The sequence below is a fragment of the Amblyraja radiata genome, chromosome 22 (genome assembly GCF_010909765.2).
Source record: "Amblyraja radiata isolate CabotCenter1 chromosome 22, sAmbRad1.1.pri, whole genome shotgun sequence".
Taxonomy (NCBI): domain Eukaryota; kingdom Metazoa; phylum Chordata; class Chondrichthyes; order Rajiformes; family Rajidae; genus Amblyraja; species Amblyraja radiata.
The window spans coordinates 23,873,892-23,895,604 of record NC_045977.1 but is presented as its reverse complement, the minus strand read 5'-3'; the positions used below and the strand labels follow the sequence as shown (position 1 = coordinate 23,895,604).

The window sequence follows — 21,713 nt, the reverse complement described above, 5'->3', positions numbered from 1 at the left end:
CCTGTGGACAGTTGCACTGGAGCCTGCCATTATTGTTGCCACGTGTACCCAGGTACAGTGGAAAGTTTTGTTTTGCATGCTATCTAATCAGATATACTGTACATAAATACAATCAAGTTTAACTCAAGTACAATAGGTAGAGCAAAGGGGAAGATACAGAGTGCAGAATATAGCTCTCAGCATAGTAGCGCATCAGTTCCAGAGACAGAATCCAATGTCCGCAATGTGGTCGAGGTGAATCGATGGACTGTTCAGAAGCCCGTTAAGAGAGGAGAAGAAGCTGTTCCCGAGTCTGGTGGTGTACTCTTTCAAGCTTCTGTGTATTCTGCTGGACAGGAGCGGGGAGAAGGAGGACTGACCTGGGTATGACTGGTCTTTGGTTTATATTGGCTGCTTTCCCAAGGCAGTGTGAAGTGTGGATGGAGTCAATGGTGGGAAGTCTGGGCTGTGCGGTGGACTGGGCTACATTTACAACTTTCTGCAATTTGTTGTGGTCTTGGACAGAGTTGTTCCCAAAACCATATTCTTCCCCGGTCCCCTGCCCAGAGACGCAGCAATGGTTGGTGCATGGTTCACTCACATCATCTCACCATGTCCCACACACAGCCAGCAGAGAAGCCCAGAGAGACCTAACTGCTGCAAGGACCCTGATCCATGGACAGAGCACAGCGTAACATGCACCTGACACGCCAACGTGCAGGGAACACGGGCGTAGGCGAGGCCTGTCAATCCTGCTGCCATCATCTTATGGGTACAAAAACTGAGCAAGAGGGACTGTAATCAGAACACTCCCGCATCTGCAGTCTCAGGTTTAAGTGGTGTCCCAGGTCACCAAATGCGATGGTGCAGAGTTCCTGTGCCTTTAATATCTCATCCACAAACGTTAATAAGATCCGCACCTAGTTTCAGGGTCTTTTGATTGTGTGCGGAAATTTTCACTGAGTGTTGAGGGCAGCTCAGCTGCTCTGAGCACGGTTAATATCAAAGGAGGTCAGAGAGCCAATCACAACCAGCGTTTCATTGCTTCAGAAACATTCCAATCTGTTGGCACCTGCCTGCTGCTAGACTTGACAAACTGCACCACAGCTTGAACATTTACAGATGTGAATTCTGTCTAGGAGACACAAGGAATTGCAGATGCTGGAGGAACTCAGCAGGTCAGACAGCATCTGTGGAGGAATGGAAAGACAATGTTTCGGGTCGGGACCCTTCTTCATGCCTGGTCTATAGATGCTGCCTGACCCACAGAGTTCCTCCAGCACTTTGTATTTTGCTTTATGAAGACTGTCTAGTTTTAAAAATGGGCATCATTACATAAAGTGGAGACCTGATGGACTACAGATGCTGGAATTAAACTTCTGGAGGAACCTCTGGAGAAATTCAGTGAACCAAAGGGCCCTTTTCCATGCTGCATCTCTAAACTAGTCTAAACTAAATAATCTAAAGATTACATGTTACATTAAGCAGCATTCACCATTGGTTTGGTGAAGTTTGTGTTAAATCCATGCACTGCAGAGGTCCATGTACTGGGTGTTGTACGGAATGGCGGAACCATAATTAACCTGCAGGAGGAACTCAGGGGTCAGGCAACATCTGTGGAAGCAGAGGAATGGTCAATGTTTCAGGTTGAGACCCAGCATCAGTCTGGATAATGTCTCACCCTCACATTTGCTAGGAAAAGCCTAAGTAATTTTATATGTACATTTAAAAACAACGGTAAGCAAGGAGAAGGTAGATCGCTCAATAATAAAGGAGGATTTCTTAAAACTACACCGCAGACCCAGACACTCAACACCCTCTGTGACAAAAATGATCTCCCGCTGTAGCTAGCACCCCCTAATCTTGGCATCATTCTGGTAAACCTCCTCTGCACCTTTCCAAAGCCTCCCCATACCTTCCTGTAATGGAGTCACCAGGTGCATTCAATACATCAACCAGAACACTCAGGTTGGGCGAGTGTGACTCCGACACCGAGCCTCCAGTGAGGCAGCTGAGGGGCTGATGTGCACTGAGATCAGAGACAAGGCACTTAGTCCCTTTACCAGGCGACGGGGGGGCGGAGGGGGTCTTCATCCCTTGCCCAATCACTGCGCCCAGCTGACAGAACAGATTTACTTTCCTTTAATGTCATATGTACTGAGTTACAGTGAAAAGCTTTTTTTGTTACGTGTTATGCAGTCAGCAGAACGACTATACCTGCTTACAGTCAAGCCGCCACAGTCAACAAAGCTGGTGGGTATATGGAACGAGTTGCCAGAGGAGGTAGTTGAGGCAGGTACTATAACATTTAAAAACATTTGGACAGGTACATGGATAGGCAGGCAGGTGGGACCAGCATTGATGGGACATCATGGACGGGTTGGGCCCAATAGCCTGTTTCCATGCTGTATGTCTCTGTAAATGAACGACTCAATTACACTGTTTAAAAAGGAACTGCAGATGCTGGAAAAATCGAAGGTAGACAAAAATGCTGGAGAAAGTCATCCTGCTCAGGTCAGGACCCCCCTCCCCAGAGATAGACACCCCATCCCAGAGAAAGCATCTATGACACTAATCGCCACCTGGTGCCTGAAGGGAAAGATTCCCCACAAGGAATGACCAACAAGAGATTGTTAAAGGTTTGGGCATTTCAGAAGAATGTGCTCTCATTCGCAGAGACCATTCGCTTCCTCTGGACACCCCCACCGCCCAGAATCCTCGTACTTATTATGGCACAGGAGGCCATTCGATTTCCAGCGATGCCTCCCGCAGCCACACCTCCTTCCCAAAGTTCAAGGGACCCCTCGGGCTGACCTGTTAGTTACAGCGTGGTCAGGCTATGTGGGATAGGGACATTGAGAATTTGATTTAAAACGTTGAGTAAAACCTCTGCCTGCCTGTCGAGCTCCCGGTGCATCAAAGGCAGATTTGCCCAGGGTACTGAGGTAAGGGGGGAGGGGGGCGCCTGTTGCTGGAGAGGGGGCAGGGCCACTTTAAGGAGGGGCGAGTGTACACTCCACCTCGCCCACTGTCACAGCCACACGCCACAGCTGGAATGAAAGGTCTCTCTCTCTCCCAGTGCTGCTGCACCGCTGGTACATGCGGCCAGCCCTGACCACCGCCGCCCTCGCCCAGTTGTCTGCATCCCCCCCCCCCCAGCTCGGTACCTGGGCTGCGGGCTGTCGCCTCGTCTGGTGTCCGTGCCGCTGACCCGTAACTCTGCTCTGGACTTGCGGAGGTGGAAGTAATCGGTCAGCTTGCCGAAAGTGGACATGGCCTGTGCGCCACTCGCGGGGCAGTCCGCTCCGTCCCTTTGCTCAGTTCAATGCATCGCCTGGCCGGATCACCGACACACTCCCATCCGACACCCAGAGTATATCCCACACACACGAAAAGCGATCGACTTCAGAAAGCAGGTCACCTGATGTTGTCTGCAGCTGCAGCGCGATGAATAAACCTCAGTCAAAGCTCTATTCAGGCATTCAGGCGCACATGCATCGCACACTGCGTGTAGTGGCACACACCACTTAGACAGGACATACATCTGCCCCCCCCCCCGGGTAACCACCCCGCTCCCCATCTGGAGGAATCCCCGGGACCATGAATGGGGAGGCTGAGCCCGGGATCGGAACTGACCCCCTCCCCGGTAACCGCCTTGGAGAGGAGCTGGGGACTGGGGGGGCAGCAATCAGGAGAGGGGGGTCTGTTCCTGGAGAAGGTTGTCTGGATCAGGGGAGGTGAGGAGAGAGTTCTGTGGGCCAGGGAAAGGCGTGTGGGTCAGGGGAGGGGTGTGTTAGTCAGGGGTGCAGTGTCTATTCCCGGGATGGGGTGTCTATCCCTGGGGAGGGGGGTCCTGACCTGAGCAGGATGACCTGCCCCTGGGGCGGGGTGTGCGGGTCAGGGGCAGAAACCTGACAACAAAAAGTTTAAATCTTGACTGGCTGTAGATGAGGTGCCAGGTGACAGGAGGACAACATTGGGTAGTGCCTTTATTCGTGTGGTCCAGCTAAAGTAAGCTAGGTAATTACAAACCAGTGAGTCTAGTGTCAGTGAGGGGGCAGTAATTGGAAATAATTCTGAAGGACAGGAGAGGCAGACAATAATCAAAATTAGAATAATTTTGTTCAGGGAATATCCTGTCCAAGCAATTTGATTGCATTTTTCAATGGGTTGATACAATGTACTGCTGAAAGCGATGTGGTTGGTGTAGTCCATAAAGATAAAAATCAAAATCTCATTACAAAATAATTAAGGAAAATTGAAATGAAAAGAATTGTAGGTGCTGGGATTAATAAAATAAAAATGGAAACAATCAAATTTTCCGGTGGAAAACCTTTTACCACATGAAACTGTGATGAAAGTCTTGGGTCTAAACATTAACTGCGTAGTTTACGTAGACTTCAGTAAAGCCTTTGGCAAAGTCCCACTGGTCCAAGCTAACATATTGAGGGGCTGTACAGTGTGAACAGGAAGTAGCTACTTCCCTTGAGGAGGACGCAGACATCTGGGCAGAGGCTCACAGTGATCAGTACAAGGAGATGAGGAAACGGGAGAGTGGCAGGTCTGATACTCGCTACCTGAGACAGTGGGACAAGCAGACAGCTCTGTCCCCGACACTCCAAAGAATCAAGTCCTAGCCTGCCCAATCTCTTCCTACAAATTAGACCCTTGAGTGCTGGCAACATTCGCATAAAACTTCTCTGCACTCTTTCAAGCTTAATGAAGTATATCCTACAGCTACGTTACCAAAACTGTACACGATGCACCAGTGCGGCCTCGCCAATATCATGTACATCTACAACGTAATCAGAAGGGTCCCAACCCAAAATGTCACCTGTCCATTCCCTCCACAGATGCTGCCTGACCTGCTGCTGAGTTCCTCCAGCACTTTGTGTTTTGCTCAAGATTCCAGCATCCGCATCCCAACTCCTGTACCCAATGCCCAGACCAATGAATGATGTTCTGGTTTTCTCAAAGACATGTGGGTTAGTGGTTTAATTGGCCGCTGTAAACTGCCCCTAGTGTCCAGGTGAGCAGAGAAATCCAGGGCGAGCTCATGGGGATGTGGAGAGAATTGGTTACACGGAAACATGAAAGGGGAGTGAGATTGTTTGCGGAGCTGTGATATGCTGAATGGCTTCCTTCTTCATCATGGGAAATCTGGAGCTTGGTTAAATCATCAATATTGGTGACACCATGGTGCTGATTAGAAGGCCCTGCTGGTATAAATGGGAAGTCCCTTGAGGATAGGTGAAGCAACCTGGTCCTGTACACGAGGTGTTCTCACTGAATGATGCAAAATTCTTACTGAGTTTGCCAAGGCGATGCAGAGATGACATTTAAACAGCAAATGCCTGGAACACTGAGCAGGCAGAGTGTCTGTACAGAGAGACAGAGCCAATGTCGCAAGTCACTGATCATCCATCAGAATATTAGGCCCTCCGTGGGTTTGGGGATGTGTCTCGTTGGAGGTGGTGAAAATATCGGAGGATTATTTGTTGTATGTGACAGCAGATGGAGTGGAAGGTGAGGACTGGAGGGACTCTGTCCCTGTTGTGACTGGGGGGAGGGGCAGTAAGAGGAGCTGCGGGGTACAGAGGAGACACGCGTGAGGGCTTCAGCTATGATAGAAGAGGGGAACCCCCATTCCCTAAAGAATTAGGTCACCTCGGATGTCCTGGTATGGAACACCTCATCTTGGGCGCAGATATGGCGTAGATGGAAGAATTGGGAGTAGGGGATAGAGTCTTTGCAGCCGGCAGTCGGGTGTAGTCCGGATAGTTGTGGGAGTCAGTAGATTTATAATAGACGTAACTGAGAAACAGTTGCTGAACCTGATGATGGCACAAAGAGTGGCAGGAAAGTAAGTTCTGTAGGTGACTACAAAGGAAAAGAGATTTGGAGAGTGGGTTCTACTTCTTCTTCTTGCGTATGGCGTGCACAGCCTAAAATTGCAGGACAACTTGTTCTATTTGATCTTATCTGATTGTACACACCAGGTTGATTGCATTCGTCAAAACAGGGCGGACCACGTGAATGTTGCAATCTCCCACCCGTGAGAGTGGGTTAACGGGATAAAATGAGGGAAAATGTGAAATTGTCCATTTTAGTATGAAAAAAACAAAAACGGATTTAGACAGAGGATGCAGTGTGTTGAGGTGGGGGGGGGATGTGTGCGTCCAAGTACATGATTCACAAAAGACAAGTGTGAAGTTGCTACAAAAGAAAACAAACAAAATCTTATCAGTTACCGCTAGAAGGATGGAATGCAAAAGCAGGGTGATGTTTCAGATATACAGACAGAGCTCCAGTGAGACGACATTTGGAGCATTGCATGCATGATCGGTCTTATTCAGGGAAGGATGTTAATGCAGTTGGGTGTAATTCAGATTCTACTTCTGAGACTTCAACCGTGACCACGAGGTTGAAGAACAGCTTCTTCCCAACAACCATCAGGCTCTTGAACACAACACAACACAACACTAACCTCAATTATGAACTATGACCATAAGACCATAAGACATAGACGTAGAACTAGGTCATTCATATCACCGAGTCTACTCTGGCATTCAATCATGGCTGATATTTTTCCCTCTCAAGCCCATTCTCCTGCCTTTTCCCTGTAACCTTTGACACTCTTACTAATCAAAACTGTCTCTGGTTGCAGTAAGGACATCGGGTATTTTGCACTAGTATTGGGGTTATTCATTTATTGATTTTTTGTTTATTACATATGATCTGAGAGTATTGTGTTTACATCGGTTCTGCCGCCGCAAATAAGAATTTAATTGTTCCAGTGACAGTACATATGACAATTAAACACGCGTGACACTTCATAAGGTGGGAATGTTTGCAAAACACCTTCGGATGATGGGAATGCCTGGGTAGAGGCTTGGGAAATCTCTCTAGGATTAGGGAATGTTTAGGGATCATTTTAATATGTGGTTTAGGCTGGGGCAAATTCTTGGGAACATCTTGGGAATGTGTATTAGAATGATGGGAATACTGGGGAAACCTGGGAGACCCTTGACTGTGGAGATGCTGTAGAAAGTGCTCTGGGATGGTGGGAATGCTTAGGAAGGTTTGTGATTAGCATGGTAGTTGACACAGACATTGTGGGCCGTAGAGCCTGTCCCTGTGCTGCACTTCACACAGAGGGCGATGGCTATGTGGCGTGAGTTGCTAGAGGAGGTGGTGAAAGTGGGGACAATTACAACATTTAAAAATCATTCAGACAGATTAATGGATCGGAGAGGTTTCGAGGGGCATAGGCCAATCAATGGCAAATGGGATTAGCTCAGGTCGATACTCTGGTCGGCATGGACAAGTTGTACCAAAGGGCCTGTTTCTGTGCTGGGTGACTGACTATTTAATCAATCCTCCTTGCGATAGGCAAATATTTGGAAAGCATGCATAGGAAATTGGCTTTGGAGTCTTTCATTGGTGGGATGTTTGGGAAACAGCTTTGCAATGCGCTGCAGGCTGTAACGCAGCCTTTGAAGAATGATATTTACAGACAGGGAGAGCTTTGTTCTCTGAAATCACACTCTGGAGCTGAGAAATCTTCCTCCAGCTCAATGTCAACACAACCCGACCTCTCGCCGCCAGCTCGGCCTTGGATCAGGAACCCCCATTGAATCACCGACTCCCTGCCATCTCCACATCAGTCCTGTTCAGTCTCGGCAGCCAGGCAGTCTCTACACACCTCCCTTCCCCTCCGCTGGCTCTCCTCTGTATCCCATCCTGTCCCACACACCTCCCTCCCTCCCTCTCCGCTTGTTGGCCTCTGTCACCTTCCAGTCTCCCCACACATCCCTCCCCCGGATCCCCTTGTCTCCTGTCCCCGCACACCTCCCAATCAGTCTCCACCCTCACTTTCCTCATCACTCCCTCCCCCACCTTCACTCTTCTCATCCTTCACTCACCCCACCCTCACTCTCATAGACCTCATGCCCCTGAGCCTGGAGCCTTGGATCAAATAGATTGACCGCGATCCCTCTCTGAATGGGCCCCGGACCAGCCAGGACACCTGGAGTCTGGGCTCCGGACCCCTGGACATTGGTGGGTTGGAGATGTCCAGAGATTACCCTGTCAGGGACCACATGGCCACTTGTCTCCTCAAACCACCTGAGCAGTTTGCTTTGTGATTTCCAATGTGTGAAAGATGAAAGGATTTGAAAATAATTAATCCGCTTGAAGCGGCAGTCTCTGAACAAAGACAATATAAAAAGCATAAAGACTGAAATCAATAACAATGAACAGAAATTGTCGATGCAGTCAGTAATAAAAGAAGACAGGTTTGTGTTTCACGCGGGGAGCTGCGGCACTCGGTGACGGAGGCTCTTGACCCATAGAGCGAGTGCAGGAGCCAAGGCTGAGGCACCCCCATACAGCCATGCCGTCGGCTCCAGCCAGCCCACCAGCTACACACTGGCAGTGTCCACCCCACACCAAGGACTGGTGGCCATCCCAATGCCCACTCTCCCTCAGACACTCCCCCCATTCTCCCCAGTATCTCCCGGACACAGGGGCAGCACAAGGAGTCCCTGCAGTAACCTGATCATGCCCGTAATTCCAACTAAACTGTGACTTACAAGATAGCCAATTGCTTGTCCTCAAATGTCTCCCCTTCCTGGGGTTCTGTACTGCAGTCTGCTCCTTGTTTGTGGGGAAACGGGACACTGAGGCTGGGCAGCAGATCCCTGGAGCATCACCCCACTCCCAACAATGTCGCTGACTGCCGAGGGTGCTGTCCGATTCACCTCTACCCCACAGTGGATACTGGACCTTGTCAATGGAATTGATGCTCTACAATGCTGAGAACTATATGCCACACTGTGTACCTGGGGTCAAGGAAAGAGCGTTCACGTCGCGGCCCTGTTTCCACCAATCTTTCCACCACCATGCACAAGAAGCACAAGAAGCGACAAGACAGACACCATTGTATGCAGATGCCGAGAAATGTGTTCAGCTCTGGCTGAACAACTTCTAGTCTTGTGTGTGGACTCAATAAGAAGACTGTGTATCTTATATTTTGCTCGAGAGAGAGAGAGAGAGTCAAGAATGTTTTATTGTCATATGACCCAAACCGAAACAATGAGATTCTTACTCATTGCAGCACAACAGGTAAGTAAACATATTACTCTGTAAACATTGTACTATTCTACTTGAGTTTGCATTTATGGATAGTATTATCTGATCTGATTGCATAGCATGCAAAACAAAACCTAGGTACAAGTGAGAATATTAAACCTAGACCAGCAGGTGAAGGTGAGGAGTGTTCCCTGGGCGAGGGTTAGGGTTTTGTATTGTATTGTATTGTATTCAATTTATTGTCATTATCTCATATTAGAGACAACGAAATGAATTTTCCTTACAGTCAAGTATCATAAAAATAAATAAATAATAAATAAATAAAACATATTAAAAATTAAAAAAAAGCAGAAACACAGAATTCCACGACACAACATAACCACAACACAACACAGTGGCACCAAAGTTGAGGAAGGTACCCTAGTCCAGCCAGCCTGTTAAGGTTAGAGATAGGGTTGGGGATAGGGTTATGCATGGTGACTGGCCTGGACCTGCCTTAGTGAGTCTCTCTGCAGCTGAAAACTGGATCCTGAACAGAGTCATGAGCTTGTCCGGAGGGGATCTCCCTGATTACTCGGCAGCATGCCCATGACCCGTGGTGAGGATGGTTTAGAGGCAGCACTCAGGGTTGGCACTGGATGAAAGGGTTACAATCACTCCCTGGGTTGGCCACATAACCAAATGCTGCTTTAAACAGTAACTGATCTTCTCAGGATTAATTTTTCACCATTTTATCAAGAGATCTCTCTGAACAGTTGAGAAAGAAAGGGGAGTCAGGGCAGAATACATATTTTGGGACATTTTTCCAGATTCTTGCATAAGACCATGACAAATGTTAAACTGTAAATACAATGTAAACCCGACTTTGCATTGCTGTGCAGAACTGTCTCCATGGCAATCCCATTGACTTTCCTTAGCATCTGCATAATTCCATCCTAAGTAATGGCATCATTATTTAATGGGTTCTTTTTAAAAACGAGTTCAATTCGCAAGCATGATGCTGGTCGGAATGAACAGAGGATCCATTGTACGAACTCTGTGATGTAAAACTATATTTCCAACCATTAAGTGTTTGATCGCTGGGCCGCGAACTGAATACCTAAAAAACATTTGTCACTTATCTGCTCTGGGGAAAGGCTACTTCTTCACACGTTTAATTTACAAAAGCCTCAGATGTGGGCACTCCAGTAAGGCCAGCATTTATTGCCCCTCCCTAACTGCCCTTGAGAAGGCAGTGGTGAAGCAGAAGAATGGCCCAGATCACAGGGTCTGTGCAGGATGGTGTCTTTGAGTTAACGACATGTTAGTCACAGAGTCGTACAGTGCAGAAACAGACCCTTCGGCCCACCTCACCCATGCCAACCTTGATGTCGATCTATGCATTTACCCATCACACCATTTACCCATATTAGGCCCATGTCATATGCCTGTCCAAACGCATTTTAAACATTGTCATTTTATCTGCTTCCATTATTTCCTTTGGCCCTCTGTGTGAACCTCCCTCCCCTCCTCCTCACCTTAAATCTGTGCTCTCTACTTGTAGCCTGCCCCACCCTGGGAAATTGATTCTCTCTATGCTATCTGTGTCCCGCATTTTTGACAAACCTCTGCACGGTCACCCCTCAGCCTCCCACGTTCTCCCCTTGTAACTATATCCCTCTGTTCCAAACAACTCCCTTCCTCCCCACCTCCTCTTCTCCCCCTCCCCACCTCCTCTCCCGCCCCCCCCCCCTCCCCACCACCCCAACCTCCCTCCTCCCACCAATCTTCCACATCTGCCACCTCACTTATCTCCCCACCAACTCCCCCCGCCATCCCTCCCCCATCAACTCCTCCCGACCCTCCATTCCAGTCCCCGCTCCTGTCCAGCCATGGGGTAGGGGGATTCTAAGTTACTGAGACTGGACGGGAGGCAGGAGCAGGTGCGTAATAACATTCTCATAGGAAGGCTCCTTTACCAAAGATTTATCAGCTCACTCTCCGCTGCTGTCTAAATGGCTGCTTCTGCTGCGAAGTATAATCGTGCACTTACAGTAGATCTATCAAGATAAGGCAGCAGGCAATAAGTGAGAGAAATCCACTTAAGGGAAATTCATTATTTTTGTTTGAAGAATAAAAGATGAGCCTATTTCTGCTGCTGTCTCACGCAAGCCTGGAAAAGCGAATTCACTTTCAGACATTCATTATCTTGTAAATTGCTTTCTGATTTCTACAACATAATCACCGTTCAGCAAGATCAAAACTCACAAGCAGCCGGCAGTAGGCAGCCCTGCTTGATGAGCTCCAAGGTTTTGGAGCTGCAGCGCTTGCACTGGTGCTCACAGCGTGTTCCGCAGTGTTTGATGCGCTGATTGCCTCTTCTCACACACTGCTCTGCAAATATGTTCCAGCATTGACAATGGACGTGATACTCAGCTTGTTACTTGCCCAGTCTACCTTGACAGCCCCTCCCAAACCTGCCACCTCTCCCACTGAGGACTAGAGTAGCAGCTGCAGAGAACACCAACAACGGCATGTTCCCCTCAAGTCCCACACATCCTTCATCATCACTGGGTGAAACTCCTGCACTGTGGGAGCACCTTCAATAGAAGTAGTGGGCACAATGGTAGGGGTGGTACATGGCGGTCCTTGTGCCAATGCCCAGGAAGGGGAAGGAAGACAGCAACCGTCCCTGTCCTCCTGCCATTAATGTGACACTGAAGCACATAGAACATAGAACAGCACAAGAACAGGCCCTTCAGCTCACCGTCTGTGGCAACTATGACGCCAGTCTAACTAATCCCATCTGTCTGCAGGTGGTCCACATCTCTCCATTCTCTGCCTTTTAAATAACACTATCGTATCTGTATCTACCATCACTCTCTGATGCAAGTTCCAGGCACCCACCCACCCTTGAAAAAAATTTGCCCCGCACATCTCCTTTAAACTTTCCTCATCTCACCTTGAATCCATGCCCTGTAGTATTTGGCATTTCCGCCCCAAGAGACGGACGCTGACGATTGTTTATATCCTTGACTCATAATTTTATATATTTCTGATCAGGTCTCCCCTCAGCCTCCGACGTTCCGGAGAAAACAATCCAAGTTTGTCCAACCTCTCTTTACAGAAAAAAACCTCCAATCCAGGCAATCGAGTCAACTTGCGCTGAACCATTGCTTTGGCCGTGGCTCAGAGCAAGTTGGCCAGATTGATTTCCGGATGAAGAGTTTGTCTAGAGGATTTGTTCAATGGGTTATGCCGGCACTCATTGGTGGTTCGCGAGGTGACCTTATTGAATCCCAAGATTCTGAGGAGGATGGACTGATGGGGTGCTGAGAGGACACTCATTCTTCCTGAGGAACCTAGGATAAAGGAGCATGGCATCAGAACAGGAGGGGGGGGGGGGGGGGGGGGGGGTGCTCACTGGAGTGAGGAGGAAGCCACCAGCAAGGAGTAAACTAGATTCCCCTGGGATTGAAGCTGATCATTTGTCAAGGGCTGGCACTCATTCGAGATTCCCACACTAGGGTGCATTGAAGGCTGTGGACGATGTTTGGTCTAAAGGGGAGCAGTGGCTCTGGGGAGGGAGCTGGAGCAGAGGTCGAGATCAGATGATGATGGTGTCTCCGGCCAGTGCACGGGCAGGTGGGTCCACTCGACCCGCTCCAGCTCTGTTCCCAGACACAGATTCAATGCGGTGACGTTCTCACATGGCTGCTCATGAAATATTGTTGCAATCAAAAGAGAATTAGTTTTGCAGACTCACACATTGGCTCTGTGATTCAAAGAGTTCCATCATTTACCGTCAAACACTCCAGCTGAAGCCAGATCAAGTCCCCTGCCACTGAAGTGGATCATTTGATGTCCATTACCTTGTAAAGCTTTCGAAAATCTACAGTTCCTCAACTGATAACCATTTTGTGGGTACAATGACACGCCATCCACAGCTCCACTCTTTGGGGGTCATTCAATGATAGTTTCATTAGCACACCTGTTAATCAGTCTCTGATATAATGATTCCAATCTGTGGTACACCTACTGAGCTGGGGCCCCTGAGGTCTCGGGGCTGCAGGCAGCTGGGACTCTGCTTGCCAATGCACATTGCACCGTGGTCCTGGGCTCAGGCTATTCCCCAGACACAGCCGGGAGTGGAGGAAGCACAAAGTCTCCAGAGACACATAGTTTAATCCAAAAGCAAGATCATTTGATGAACAACACAGAAGACAATTCCCAGGTTGTGTTGTTACTTCCTTCACGGTATTTGTTCTCAGATGGTTTGTGTGATGCACAAGGGACCCTGTCTGGAGTTAAATAAACTGCTGCCAGTTGACTCCCTGTCACAAGCTGTGTCCAACCCAGCATCCAACGTAGACCCTCGCCCATCTCAGCTTCAGCCAATCCCCCAACTCTACCCACTCCCAACACAAACCTCAGCCCCAAACTCAACACAGCCTACCCCAACCCCTCCCCATCCCCCAACCCTAACCCCTCCCCATCCCCTCCCCAACCCCATCCCCAATCATTCCCACATCCCCAACCTTTCTCATTCCCAACAATAACCCCTCCCCATCCCTGACACTAACCCCAATCCCAGCTCCAATCACTACCCCAGCCCTTACATGCCAAACCTCAACACATGCCATAACCCCAAACTCAATCCACACCATCCCCCAAACCCTACACCAATCCCTACCCCAACCCTGACCCCATCTCTAACCACATCCCCAATCCTGACGCCAACTGCATCCCCAACCACATTCCTAAAGCCAACACAACTCCATCCCAACCGCATGCCATCCCCAACTCCACCCCCAGCGGAATACCAGGCCAATGATCTTGGGTGATAAGATCAATAAACACAAAAGGGGTGATTGCTCTGCTGCCCAGAAATTGATATCAAACACAACTCTGGCAGGATGGGACCTCAACCCCAAACCACAGCAGAGCCAGAAGCCCAACCCCAAACCCAGCCAGGGCTTCCGGGCTGACTGACAGCAACACTTGTCCCCTGAGCTGCATTCTGTCCAGGGATCTGTGCCCCTGTCCCCATCCATCAGGCTCCTCTCACGGACTCCTCAAGGTCACAATCACCTCACTCTGAACTTTACTCAGTGACCTAACTTAAGCAACGGCAACAACAGCAGCACACAGATTGGAACTCTTTGAAATATAATCCCCCCGCCACTAAACGGTGACTGGCAGCATTCAGGCCGAATCGGGATAAATATTTTATAACACATGTTCTCATAACAGGGAGGAGGAGAAATATTCCTGGTAACAGTTCTGCCCGAGTTTCTGGGCGATAGGGCTGGGAGCAGACACAAAGCCAGCTGCATCGGCACAACCTCGATGAACAGGTCATATTGTTTAGGGCTTGCAGCTGTACAGGTGATTTATACACACAATGGATGATGTAGGGTTGCACTGGCAAGCGTGTCTGGGTCGGTCGGTGATGTTGGGAAATGGGGCTGCACGGCTGAGAGTTGCACTGCTCCTGACAGCACGGGTGGTGCAGTGCAGGTGCCCACTGTTGCAGCAACCGGAGCCGTGGGGAGGAGGGGGGGGGGGGGGCGTGTGATCTACGACCTTCACTGGTCACTGACATACCCTGGGGCACTTCGGAGTAAGGCGACAGTTAAAGGGGCAAAAAAATGACTGATTGGTATAACTGTACTGTACATTATTAATAATAAATAACAAAAAAGAGAATAAAATAGATTCTGAGAGTAAACCACTGTGAAATGTAACACAGGGAAAAGAGCTTCCAGTAGTAAACATATGAAGGTAGATAAATCTCCCGGGCCAGACCCGACACATCCGAAGATGCTGTGAGAAGCGAGAGAGGAAATTGCAGGAGATGACAGAGATGTATGAATCATCATTAGGCACAGTTAAGGTGCCAAAAGACTGGAGTATAATTATTGTTGTGCCTCTATTTAGGGAGGGCCGCAAAGAAAACCTGGGGAACTATCGACCAGTGAGCCAAACATCTGTGGTAGGCAAGTTACTCGAGGAGGATTCTGAGATATAAGAAATGCTAATTTAATGCAAATATCCTGTACCTCTTCCTCACTACCTTATCTAGCTGCGTTACTGCTTTCAGAGGCCCTGGACGTACACCAAGGTCCTAATGTTCTTCATTACTTCCTTGGGATCTACCATTTGTTGTGTGTATCCTGGCATTATTGGTCCTACCATAGAGCATAATTACATCTGCCATTGTCTCTCTGTGCCTCATAAATATTGTTACTGTTCCTGCCTCCTGTCTCCACCCCTCCTCTGACAGCTCATTTCAGGTACTTCTTCTCTGTGCATGACATCATCAGTTTGAGTGCTATCGGCAAACGTACTTATCATGTCATCTGCACTCTCAACCAAACTGCTTGACCCAGCACTGGTCTCTGAGCCACACCACTGCTCTGCCCATTTTCAGAAAGCTTCTGTTGTACGGTTAATTATTACAGATCTCTTCTTAGTGCATTAGTGGTCACTACTGCCTTTTTTAACCCAATTTCCATTGCAACATTCATGAGCAGATATCCAGAGTGTCAGGAATGTGAGGAAATACTCTGGGCTCTGGTTCAGGGCACTGGGGTAAGTCCCTGCACTGGGATATGTCCCCGCACTGGGATATGTCCCTGCACTGGGATGTGTCCCTGCACTGGGATGTGTGTCCCTGCACTGGGATGTGTGTCCCTGCACTGGGATGTGTGTCCCTGCACTGGGATGTGTGTCCCTGCACTGGGATGTGTGAGTCTGCACTGGGATGTGTGTCCCTGCACTGGGATGCGTGTCCCTGCACTGGGATGTGTGTCCCTGCACTGGGATGTGTGTGTCTGCACTGGGATGTGTGAGTCTGCACTGGGATGTGTGAGTCTGCACTGGGATGTGTGAGTCTGCACTGGGATGTGTGAGTCTGCACTGGGATGTGTGTCCCTGCACTGGGATGTGTGAGTCTGCACTGGGATGTGTGAGTCTGCACTGGGATGTGTGTCCCTGCACTGGGATGTGTGTCCCTGCACTGGGATGTGTGTGTCTGCACTGGGATGCGTGTGTCTGCACTGGGATGTGTGTGTCTGCACTGGGATGCGTGTGTCTGCACTGGGATGCGTGTGTCCCTGCACTGGGATGTGTGTGTCTGCACTGGGATGCGTGTGTCTGCACTGGGATGCGTGTGTCTGCACTGGGATGCGTGTGTCTGCACTGGGATGCGTGTGTCTGCACTGGGATGCGTGTGTCTGCACTGGGATGTGTGTCCCTGCACTGGGATGAGTGTCCCTGCACTGGGATGCGTGTGTCTGCACTGGGATGCGTGTGTCTGCACTGGGATGCGTGTGTCTGCACTGGGATGTGTGAGTGCACTGGGATGTGTGTGTCTGCACTGGGATGTGTGTCCCTGCACTGGGATGCGTGTGTCTGCACTGGGATGCGTGTGTCTGCACTGGGATGCGTGTCCCTGCACTGGGATGTGTGTCCCTGCACTGGGATGTGTGTCCCTGCACTGGGATGTGTGAGTCTGCACTGGGATGTGTGTGTCTGCACTGGGATGTGTGTGTCTGCACTGGGATGTGTGAGTCTGCACTGGGATGTGTGTCCCTGCACTGGGATGTGTGTCCCTGCACTGGGATGTGTGTCTGCACTGGCGGGGCAAGATGGGATCTGATATTGTGGGTTTGCAAATTTCTAAATGTCTGAGTTTTCTGAGCTTCTTTGGAAATTAAGAAATGCTGTTTTCCTAAAAACAAGCAGCTTACTTGTCGGGATAACTATTACAGTGTCATTCTTTATCTGCATAATTTGTCTTTCTCTCACCCCCTCCCTTGAATGGCATATAAACACAGTGATTTAATTCTAACATGTAGCCAACAGCTTCAGTGGCAGTGAGCACAGATTTACCCCCGCCCTGACTCCAGCCCCGCTACCGCTCCAGCTGTGCGCACATCTGTGCTCCTGTGTGCCATCTTCGGTCATGCCCACAGCTGAGTGGTTGAGTCTATCCCCTCTTCCTCTGACACACACACACACACGTCTCCATTCCATCCCATTCAACGCTCCTGATGTGAGGAAAGGGCTGAGAGCACTGGATGCAGCAAATGCTCAGAGATCAGTCGACATCCCAGCTGTGGTGCTGGAGACCTGCCTGACCTCCCGTCCAACTGTCCCAGTGCAGCTATAACACTGACGTCTTCCCGACATGTGGGAACGGGTATGTCCTGTTCAAAGACATCAGAATAAATCCAATCACCACCCCATCAGTCTTTTCTCAATTCTGGAACAGTACAGCCCAGGAACAGGCCTTTGGCCCACAATGTCTGTGCTGAACATGATGCCAAGTTAAACTAATCTCCTCTGCCTGGAGGTGATCCATATCTCTCCATTCCCTGCATATCCATGTGCCTATCTAAAAGCTTCCGAAACGCCACTATTATATCTGTCTCCACCACAACCACTGGCAGCGTGTTCTGGGCACCCACCATTCCCTGTGAAAAAAACTTGCCTCACACATCTCCTTTAAACTTTGTCTCTCTCGCCTTAAAACAATGCCCTCTAGTATTTGACATTTCCACACTATCTATGCCTCTCATAATTTTATATACTTCTATACATAGCAAAAGGATTTGAGTATAGGAGCAGGGAGGTTCTACTGCAGTTGTACAGGGTCTTGGTGAGACCACACCTGGAGTATTGCGTACAGTTTTGGTCTCCAAATCTGAGGAAGGACATTATTGCCATAGAGGGAGTGCAGAGAAGGTTCACCAGACTGATTCCTGGGATGTCAGGACTGTCTTATGAAGAAAGACTGGATAGACTTGGTTTATACTCTCTAGAATTTAGGAGATTGAGAGGGGATCTTATAGAAACTTACAAAATTCTTAAGGGGTTGGACAGGCTAGATGCAGGAAGATTGCTCCCGATGTTGGGGAAGTCCAGGACAAGGGGTCACAGCTTAAGGATAAGGGGGAAATCCTTTAAAACCGAGATGAGAAGAACTTTTTTCACACAGAGAGTGGTGAATCTCTGGAACTCCCTGCCACAGAGGGTAGTCGAGGCCAGTTCATTGGCTATATTTAAGAGGGAGTTAGATGTGGCCCTTGTGGCTAAGGGGATCAGAGGGTATGGAGAGAAGGCAGGTACGGGATACTGAGTTGGATGATCAGCCATGATCATATTGAATGGCGGTGCAGGCTCGAAGGGCCGAATGGCCTACTCCTGCACCTAATTTCTATGTTTCTATGTTTCTATAAGGTCTCTCCTCAGCTTCCTCTCCAAAGAAAGCAATCGAAGTTTGTCCAACTTCTCCTTATAGCTAATATCCTCTAATCCAGATGAGACTCTGATAAATCTCTTCTGCATCCTCTCCAAAGCCTTCAGATTCTTCCTGTAATAGGCTGAACACAACTGCACGAGTACTCCAAATGCGGACTAACAAAAGTTTTATAAAGCTGCATCATGTCTTCCTGATTCTAATACTCAATGCCCCGACTGATGAAGGCATGCCATATGCCTTCTTTACCACTCTATCTATTCGTGCTGCCATTTTCAGGGGACTATGACCATGGACCCCACGATCCCTCTGTACATCAATGCTATTCAGAGTCTGTATACCTACCCCTTACAATCACCCTACCAAAGCGCAACATTTCACACTAACTTGGATTAAACTCCAATCTTCTATTTCTCCACCCATATCTGTAACTGATCTAAATCCTATTGTAAAATAAGTAACAAAATAAATAACCAATCCATCTACATTCATGTCTCAGTCATTTAGAAAATAGCACAGACAACAGAGGTCCCAGCATAGATCCCTGTGAAACACCACAGGTCACGGACCATCAGCCAGAATAACACCATTCCACCACAATGCTATGTCCTTCCATGGATAAGCAAGTTCTGAATCAATATGACCAAGTCACTGCAAATCCCGTGCATCTTAATCTCCTGGAACAGCCTAGGAGGGACTTTATCAAGTGCCTATGCAGACATCTACTGTCTTCCCCTCACCGATCCCTTTTGTCACCTCCTTGAGAAACCTCGACCAAGTTAATTCTGGGATGGGTAAGGTCCACCTTTAGTGGGTGAGTGTAGGCGTCGCTGGGGTGGGTGAGCAGTGGCAGGATGGGGGAGATGCTGATCACCTGTAGCATTGGGTAATGAGCTGGAGTCCCAGATGTGGTGTCCATCCTTGCCAAGGCATGGCTGAGAGATGTAGAGTGTCACAGAATTCATTCTGTCAGGCAGACCGAGGTCGGGGGAGCTGAGGTCCTCGGGAGCCGACGCACTAATTGAACTGAACATGGTCGGTGATCTCAGCGCTGGGGGCTTGTTCTGCAGAGAGAGGAGCCGCTGTTTAACACAGGGAGAGGGGATGCTGTTTAATACAGAGAGAGGGACCACTATTTAATCCAGGGTGAGGGGCCGCTGTTTACCACAGGGAGAGGGACCGCTGTTTATCACCGTGCTCCTTCAGGGACAGATCCTGGCCGCAGCTTCTCCAAATAGGAATTCCAAACAAACGGGACACAAGCCTTTGATGAGGCTGTCTTTGCCAGGCTTCTCCTGTCCTGCAACAGTAACCACCTCACTGCTGCACACTGGTGTTGTGTTCGGGGATGTTTATTCTATAGGGTGAGTGGGATTCGGTTCCAAGTTGTAATCTATTTATAAGAATATTCTCTGAGGACTCGGCTGCAGCAGCCAACTCCGTCATTAAAAGCTCCCTTGAGGTGGAAACAAGAGTTAATTGTGCAAGTCTGGTTGGGAACTGATCACCTTATTCAGGCTGCCGTGCTTTGCAAAGCACCCATGACCCATTCATTACTGCCGTTCAGTGGCTGTTTGAGACATATCGCTGGAATGAAGTAGATTGACACAGGAATGTGAAGATAGTCCTCACAAAGACGTGCATTACCCTAGAGCGGCTGATCCAACCAGCAGCCCATTCCTATGACCTCTCAGTTGTGAGGAAGAAGTTTGTACAGAACCGTGCGATCATGTCGGGGGAGAGAGAGAGCCCCTGACAAGTCTTGGGCTCAGACCCTCACATCCAGCTGCCAAGGCGCGAAGCTGCCAGCAGTGCTGATACATGCAGGGGTGCCAAGCATGGCTGGTGTGTGCCAGCACTGGCATCTCACAGCTCCATGTTCATGCCTTGCCCTCTCGCCACTTTGCTTGGCCGTGTGTACAGAGTGCTGCAGACAAAGGCACTTAGGCTGCCTGAGGCCCTTAACTGTTCCCACGGTGAGTGGCTGGGTCTCGCAGTGCCCTCCACACTGCAGTGAGGAGTGGCTGGAGGCAGTGGGCAAGAGCACGGACCAGGTGGGAGAGGACGGGGGGGAGAGGGGCAGTCATCAGGGGTGATATCCATTCAACTAGTCCTCCCACATCACCCCTAGGATGCCTCACTCCAGGCAGGACACCCTCTCCAGTCAGCAACCTCGCAGCCACAACTCCAGTCCCATGATATGAGGTAGAAGAGGCCACTCGACCCTCGATGCTGCTGCCGCACATGATGAGATTGCAACCTTAGAGTGAATCGACAACTCCTCCAGGGTGCTGAAGGTGCAGACCCCAAACTGTCATGCTCCACCTCCCACCCACCCAGCCTCCAACGCTGGGTAATGCCGGGCCATCACGGCACACAGCGGCTCAGCTGCTGGTAGAGCTGCTGCCTCACAGTGCCAGAGGCCCGGTTTTGATCCTGACCTACACATTCTTCCAGTGACCACATGGGTTTCCTCCAGGTGCTCCGGTTTCCTCCCATACTCCAAAGATGTGTGGGTTTGTATGTTAATTGGCCTCTGTAAATTGCCCCTAGTGTGTAGGGAGTGGATGACAAAGTGGGATAACATACAACTAGTGTGAATGGGTGACCGATAGTTGCCATAGTCTCAGTGGGCCGAAGGGCCTGTTTCTATGCTGTATCTTTCATCTGGAGTGGCTCCTGGCTTCCTTCTTTTCTAGGATTGGGGTTGTTTGTCTCAGAATTGTCTGCAGTATTTTATCTAATATTTCAACAAAGGATAATTTACACAGATCATCCAGTTACTAGGTTCAGTTACGCATTCGGTTCAATCCATTGCCTCTAAGGAGTGTGTGATACAACATTGAAGCAAGCCTTGTTACCATGTTCCAATGCGGCTTGGACCAGGGGCGAGATCTGGCCTCCCCTGGGTCTGACACTCCAGCTGATGACCATGGGCACTTTCTGAGACATCACCCTCAACCAACAGCAAGCACGGACTGACTGCCTCCATTCCATGCCTCAGCACATCAGGTCCCCAGCACATAATCCCACTGCCCTGTTCTTTCCCACACCCCTTTTAAATTTTTCTTTCCAATTTTTATTCACTGCTCTTTTCAGAGCTAAATATAGATGCTGCTTCCCAGCCTGGCTGCCACTGCACAAAATTAAATCCCCTACTCCTCACACAGGCTATAGAGAAGTACTGTCAGAACGTCTCCAGCACAACACCATCACCTCTCATGCATACATAACGCTTCAAATATTCAGTTTATGAGAAGTCCTCGCTTTAATCAAGAACATAAAGTGATGGTGGGAAGGTTGGCACTTTATGTTTGGAACAAGCTTTTCAGCTGTTTTTATTGGGGGCCAATGCAATTGCAAGCTGTGACAATTATTGGTTCTGACTTGCTTCTCC

General features: G+C 49.1%; 1 protein-coding gene across 2 annotated transcripts in view; it reads right to left on the bottom strand.

Annotated features, from left to right (window-relative positions):
* The window catches only part of LOC116985759 (ankyrin repeat and fibronectin type-III domain-containing protein 1-like), a 156,106-nt gene extending 152,724 nt beyond the window's left edge, over window positions 1-3,382 (bottom strand). For both annotated transcript variants that reach the window (XM_033040725.1, XM_033040726.1), the window contains exon 1: window positions 3,147-3,382. In XM_033040725.1, coding sequence (XP_032896616.1) covers window positions 3,147-3,253 — 107 coding nt within the window. In that variant the 5' untranslated portion in view covers window positions 3,254-3,382. The remainder of the gene's footprint in view (window positions 1-3,146) is intronic.
* Window positions 3,383-21,713: the final 18,331 nt, after the last annotated feature.